This window comes from Populus trichocarpa, chromosome 1 (genome assembly GCF_000002775.5).
Source record: "Populus trichocarpa isolate Nisqually-1 chromosome 1, P.trichocarpa_v4.1, whole genome shotgun sequence".
Lineage (NCBI taxonomy): Eukaryota > Viridiplantae > Streptophyta > Magnoliopsida > Malpighiales > Salicaceae > Populus > Populus trichocarpa.
The window spans coordinates 38,806,611-38,814,088 of NC_037285.2; the positions used below are offsets into that span (position 1 = coordinate 38,806,611).

At 31.3% G+C, this 7,478-nt stretch overlaps 1 protein-coding gene across 1 annotated transcript; it reads right to left on the reverse strand.

The window, feature by feature from the left end:
• Positions 1–1,719: 1,719 nt before the first annotated feature.
• LOC7485125 (heterogeneous nuclear ribonucleoprotein 1) lies at positions 1,720–4,286 on the reverse strand. The gene is made up of 6 exons (XM_024588454.2): positions 4,121–4,286; positions 3,986–4,026; positions 3,422–3,585; positions 3,081–3,180; positions 2,784–2,953; positions 1,720–2,531 (listed from the first exon to the last, which is right to left on the reverse strand). Exons 1-6 carry the CDS (start codon positions 4,174–4,176, stop codon positions 2,016–2,018), a joined length of 1,047 nt encoding a protein of 348 aa, XP_024444222.1. The 5' UTR covers positions 4,177–4,286; the 3' UTR covers positions 1,720–2,015.
• Between the last annotated feature and the right edge of the window lie 3,192 nt (positions 4,287–7,478).

Consider the following 7,478-nt stretch of genomic DNA (forward strand, 5'->3'; position numbering starts at 1 on the left):
AAGTCAAAATATATTTATTATGTAAAATCACGTAAAATATCAAAAAATAATAAAATCAAACTAAAATCATGTAAAATTAGTAAAATCATGATTTTATAACTGATATTACAATTTTATAGTAATTCTAAATTCTTATCTTCCTCATTACATACCCTTATATTTTCTCACTAACAAAAAAGTCTCCCCAAGCACTTGTATCCATGAATTCTCTCTTCAGTTAATGATGCAAGTATGAGAGAAACATAATCTTGCTTCTTAACACGTAAAACATTATTTAGTATGCGAAAAGACTTTAAAAATTCTCATTCTATAACATTATCTTCACGAACAAGCGACAAGCTATACTTTAAAGTCTGATCCATCATGTCCTTGTGCCTAAATACCAATCTTTTCAACAAGTTTACAACATTGTATGTTCTTTAAAGAAAATCTCATAATGTTCTAATAAGAAACTATTAGATAAGTTAAAACTATCACTACAAATAGTCATGCATTTAGAGGAAACATTGAAGTTGATGTTAGCCAATAAAAAAGCATAATTGTGAAGACATTTTGTTATAAATGTTTGTCATTGGACATGGAGTCTTCCGAACTACATGTGAAGACATTTTGTTATAAATGTTTGTCATTGGACATGGAGTCTTCCGAACTACATCCAACTTTTTTCCTTAGATCTTACATGGTATGACTTTATCATACAAAAACAAGTATACCACATCTTTGTCGATGAAACTACTTATTACTTGCATAAACCATGTATGAAAACAAAAGGTTATTTACAAATTCATAATCTTACAATCCGAGTTTACATTATAATTGTATTTTTCATGTCGTGTCAAACAAACATTATTGACAACCTTGGCATTTCACATTGTAACAAGTTAATATACTGCATCCTCCTTTCCCTTTACATCATCACATGCTCGAGGGGCTCAAAGCTTAAACAAGTGGAAGGGGGGCAAAAGAACAATTATTTTCATAATTTTGTTTGAAACAATTCTGGCTACAAAATAGGTTTAGCCTCTCCACGACAACTGCTTCGGATCTTAGAACATTAAAAAAGTCCACCACACTAACAACTGCTGCAGAAATACAGCTGTATAACAGTTAACAATTATATAAAGCAACGATATGTCTTCCACAGCCACGGCCATTAAAAAAAAAAAAGACAATGAAAAACTAATCAACACGGGGCGCCTCCCTTTTAGAGGATAATAAAACTAGACTTCATCTAAAGCTGAACTAAACCATTGTCAAAGACTAGATGTTTTACCAAAAGATCAAATAGCCGGACCGCATCCACAAGCATGTTTATTTTCTCACATAATTTAAAATATAGGAACCTATGGCCTCACATTTACCACCACTTGGCAAAAAAGTAATTTGGATTCTTGTGAGCTTTTACCTCAACCAAGTTGGTCCCAAGTTGCTTCATAATTAAACCAGGACAAAACTCTCACATTTTTAGGCAGAAACCTATGGTCAATTCTTGATAGATAAGAGTTGAACATCTATTATGTTTCCTCATTGGCATATCAACATAGATCACCTAGTCCGACAACACCTTGTGCGAAACAGGTACTAACCATAGAGGTATCTCTAGAAACAAGCTAAGAATAAATGTTAAAGTTAGAAGTCTGGCTGCTAATCAGATGCAAAGAGAGAGCCAATAAAATATAAATACATCTAATCTAGATCAAACTTAAAGACATGGCAACATACTCCGAACCAAGATGCTATAGTCTATAACACAATCTGAAACAACTACAATAAGTAACCGAGACAACCAATAACTTAAGTGAAGCAAAAACTAAAGTCTGCTAGCCACCATACAATAGAAGAAATAGTCTAATTAAATAGGTCTTCTGATCCTTAAAAGCTTTCCTCACTTGATGTGATAGTAGACTTCTAGTACATGTGGAAAGTGCCTATCCATTCACAAGGCTTTAAACTAGAGTACCCTGTTTGAAACTTCTAGGCAAAGCTTAAGGAACAACTGCATGAAAGTGCTCTTTCTACCTTGCATAAGGATGGTAACGACTACTGCCAGTATAGCCTCCCCTTCCATACAGCCCACCTGCTCCTCCATAACTAGTACCTGGACCAGATTCATAAGCACTGGTATAACCAGAAGCTCCATAATTTCCATATCCCTCACCTCCTCGACCATATCCTCCTAAGCCACTAGCACCATAACCCCCACCGAAACCACCTCCATAAGGCGGATAGCGACCAGAATAACCAAGGGAGGCTTCAGCTCTGTAACCTCCTAGGCTAGTCCCTCCAAAATTTCCATAGCCACCACCAAAGTCCCCACCACCACTACCATAGCCATATGCACTACTGAGTCTACTAGACAGGCCAGGTGTCCTATAAGGGCCAGGCCCAAACCCGCCATCAAACCCCCCATACGGACCATTGAACCCACCATAATTATCACTATTGAAAGAACGACCCCTAGTATTGCTACCGTATGAAGGAGCAGATGGTGGGTTTGAGGCTTTCTTTGGTTCAGCTTTCTTGATCTCCACCTACAACAAAGCAACTTAGTTAACCTAGGTTCTGCAGCAGACAAACTAATGTGAGCCCTTTCCTGAGATCTATACCTGTAACGATCTCCAATGCTATATTAGAACAAGAAATGCTAAAACTTAACTACATACATGAGGAAAAATAACCATTGTATGACAAGAAAAAAGAAAACAAATGCAATAATGCATGTTGCAACATAACAAGGATCTTTTTACATTCTTCTTTCTTGGAAACACTATAAACAAGCTTACCTGGGTACCAGCCATATCAATCATATTTCCGTTGGATAACATTTCATCAACAACTTCTTCACTGTCAAAAATTATAAATCCAAATCCACGTGAACGGTTGGTTTCATGATCACGTATAATCTGGTGTTCAACTACTTTCCCATGTTTGGAAAAAAAATTCTGAAACTCATCTGAAAAAAACAAACATCCTAAATTAGCAAAGGTCTAAAGAAGTGCTACATGAACTAAATAGGGAACACAGCTAGCAAACCATCACCCTGTCAACAAAATACATCAGCAGAACTTAGCAGTACTTACCTTCAGTCACAGAAGATGGAATCCCACCAACAAAAATCTTCTTTGTTTTAAAATCCTTTGACTGCCCAGAACCTTTAGGAATAGTCCTTTTAATCTCAACCTGCTCCATTGTCCTTTGTTAGTCTCAAGGTGAATTTGAATTTATGATATCAAACTACTCTATCACAATAACTGAAGTTGAACAATCAGACCAAATTATATTACTCTGATCACATCATAATGCATTGATCAAAAGTACAAATAGGTGCATCCAGACAGGAAATCGCTAACATCAGAATGCTGTTTTTAAAGTACTCTTTAAGGAACACGGTGATGTGGAACCTTTAAGAGGGATAATATACCTGTTTTCCATTGATCACATGAGTGTCTTCAATAACCTTGTCAACAACAGAAGGATCAGCATAGGTTATAAATCCAAAACCCCTAGGTTGACCAGTGTACCGATCCTTCATAATAACAGAATCAGTAATCTCCCCATATTTCCCAAAGTGCTTGTTAAATGTAGCTGCAATTAAATCAATACAATGTTAGGGAAAAACCCAAAACAACAAACCAGCACCCAACAAAACCTCAATTCCGTGAAATATGCACTAACCAATTCCATAGTTTCAACTTTCAACAATCACACAGAATTAATTTTTTAAAAAAAAGTTATATTGCAATAATCCTTTCAAATAATATTCATCCATTATTCAATTACAGACTACGTAGTTATAATAAGCAATAAACCATAAACTCAACAACAAAGTAATACCCACCACAAAATCTCAGTCCCGTCAATCTATTTCAACCAGCTTCAGAATTTCAACAACCCAATAAAAATAAAAGATTTACAGCAATCAACCCCTTAAAACATCACAAACTAATCAATTCAATTTTGAATAATAAAAGCAATGATAACTCACCATAAGTGGTGTCTTTCGCCAATCCTCCAATAAAAATCTTCCTGCACACCAAATCAAACGCAATTAGGATATGAAAGATTCAAATCAATTTGATTCACCAATTTTCTCAGAAACGAAATCAATAGAAATACGAACCCGGGGCTGGCTCCATCGCCAGTGTGGGGATTGTCGATCTTTGATCTGGAACCCATTATCAGGCCGTTTGCTTGTATGCTTTTTTCGAGAAAAATTGGATCGATTGATTGAAGAGAATGAGAAGAGAAGCCTAGGGTTTGTATATATATTGAAACCCAAGGAGATCTGCTGTGTGTGGTGCCTTGATTGCTTTTTATATGAAAAGACGATTTTGACATTCGTTGAACTATAAATTGACCGATGTGTCCAACCGACTTCACCTAGCGGACAAGGACCGGAAAATTGACCCGCTGAGTCGGTTGGTAAATGGACCGTGCTCAGCCTGGGCATTTATCCATCTGGCCAGCTCGGCCCGTCCAGTTGCTTTTTTTATTTTATTTATTTACATGTCCATAACTATATATTATCATTGTGCCCGAGTTTTATTAGAATATTTAGTCCAACAAAAATATTATTAAATATAATAATAACCACACAGTTAAAAGGACTTTGTAGATAACTACTAAATTTATAGGTTTTACTTAAAAATAATTTACATGTCAAAATTATAAAGACAAAAGCGATCTACTTTATATAAGAAAAATAATTAATTTTTAAAATTAAAAAATATATATCAATAATAATAGTAATATGTAAATTCAACTTTATTTTTCATTAATAAATATACTAAAACATTAATATAACTTCTAAGAAATAGGTTAATCTCATTTGTTTTCCATTATATGCGTTTTAATCTCATTTGTTTTCCATTATATGCGTGTTTATATACCACATGGAACATTAAATAATATAAATTAAACTTTTAAATCACCATTAACTTATATATTACTTTATTGGCTTTTTATATTGAACATCAAAACTCTAAGAATACTTTAAAATAGATCAATAAAAGCTAATGATTAAAATTTTAAAAATAATAAAATCACATGAAAATATTATCGAGGTCCTTAACATAAAAATATAGTTATGAAAAATTATTTAAAAGAGTTTTCTTTTAATATCAGTGGTGATGGTAAAACATAATAACTTAATAAATCAAAGAGAAGATATATATAAATATATACACACACTAATGATTAAAAATTTTAAAATAATAACATCACATAAAAATATTATCATGATCCTTACTATAAAAATACAGTTATGAATAAAATCTTATAAATCATTTTATTTAAAAGAGTTTAGATTGTAAAAATAAGTTTTTTTTTTTACAATCTAAACTCTTTTAAATAAAATAATTCATAAGATTTTTATTCATAACTGTATTTTTATATCTATTCACCTCACCCCATGTATAGTTAATAATAAATTTACATTAAAATTCAACAAATTACTAAAATTGACATTAATTAATTTTTTTACATAATCCTTTTAGTTAATTTTTTATATTTTTTTTTACTAGAGAAAAATATGTATACCCTCTTGAAAAACTCTATCAATATTTAAAAAAAAAGTGAAACAATATCGTAATTTTTTATTCATATTTATATCTTTAATTTTTTTTCTTATATATATATATATATAATAAATAATCATTGTAAATGATTATAGTTTCTTATGAATCCTTTAATTTAAATAATTTATTTTTCTTATTATATATATATATATAACTCTTTTAAATAAAAATAATTTATAATAATAATTGTTGCACCTGACATCGCGGTAACCCACCTTCTTTTTTATAGAAAGGGTTTTTTATGTATGAGAAGGGAAAGATCTTAACTTCATGAAAATGAGTCATCACTTAGTATTATGATCATTAGAAAACCCTAACTGATTAACAAATATCTATGGTAAGGGACTAGTTATGCTATAAGAAAGATTATAACACCCTAAAACATCTTATTTAGGGTAAGTTGTATTGTTAATCTTGATTTTTATTCCTTACAGTTTGTTGTGCCTAATATACCAGTGATCTATCTACAAGGTAATAATAGGTCTACTGTTTTAAGTTAAATCTTGGGTTGAAAGTTAAATCTAGTCATTATATGGTATAATTTATTTTTGTCACTCCTAGTTATTATATTTGGATAACATTCAATGAATTGACAGTTCTAAGATTAGTTACTCATAATCACAACATATGGCTGATTATCGATCAAGTTATGTTAGTGAATAATTCACGAACCTATGTTAGGCTCAATACATTCAGCACAAATCCTATAAAAAATTCATGGAAGGTGTTTCGATAAGGTTCACCTATCCTATGGCACCTAGGCTTCACTCATAATATTTATTGAATGAAGACTTAATACTCCCGAATTATACTTATATGTAATTAGTGAATAGTAGATTAAATGTTTTGTTAATACTCTTGATTTTGTTATCGGTGAATATTAGATTGAAAATTCAATTCTCTCGATTTTGTTAATACTAGACTTAAAATTTAATAATCTCCATTTTGTTATCGAAGAATATTAGACTAACAGAGAATTTTGAAACAAAGCTATATTTTGAAACGAAGAAGCAGAGGCGTTACTCTCCGTTAATAGCTCGCTACAAGTCTATTATCTCAAATACCATGAGTAAATAACAAAATGTTTATTCATTGTGAGTTTGAAAAATGAAGAATTTTTGGAATGTTGACTTTTCAAAAGCCTTTTATTTGGGACAAACCTCGATGCGTTCTATAAACAATTTATCAAACCCAAAATGAATACATGCAATAAGAAAAATATTTTTGGCCTTTTCTTTTTTAAATGCAAACATAAAAATGCTAAAATAATATCAATAATTAGCAAAACATGTGTGAATTCAAAAAGGATGCAAGAATATTTTTTTTATTTTTTTTTTATACGAGAGGGTTAGCCATATGCAAGACTTAGTGGTGATAAAAAATATATATTTTTTGAATGATGAGGATTATGTAATTACTAATAATATGAATGAAAATCAAACAAGATTAATTGTCCACTGAAAGCGTTATAAAACACACAAGACCCTTGATTTTGCATGCATAAAATTACAATAAGTAATAAACACAAACACATGTACCAAGCTAAAATCACGTCTAAGCATGTTATTCCATATAAAATTAGGTTTATAGTCGAGCATTGGATTTTTTGGCTAGTATGATTTAGCTTTACTAGGATTTGGGTTTTTCAATATCAGAGATTAAACTTCACCTACAACTCTTCATAACCCTCAAAAGTCTCTAAAGCTAACGTAAATAGTGAGAACTAGTTAGATAGCCCACGCTTGGTCATGAGTTAGATAAAAATAAAATGCACAAAAATTGTGTAACCATTTTCAAAGTTTTTCTAGCAACAAGAAAAATTATAGTTATGAATTTAAATTTTGAAGCATATGTTTAATAAAATTGATCACGGCTTCTATGTCCCAATAAATGTTAAAAACA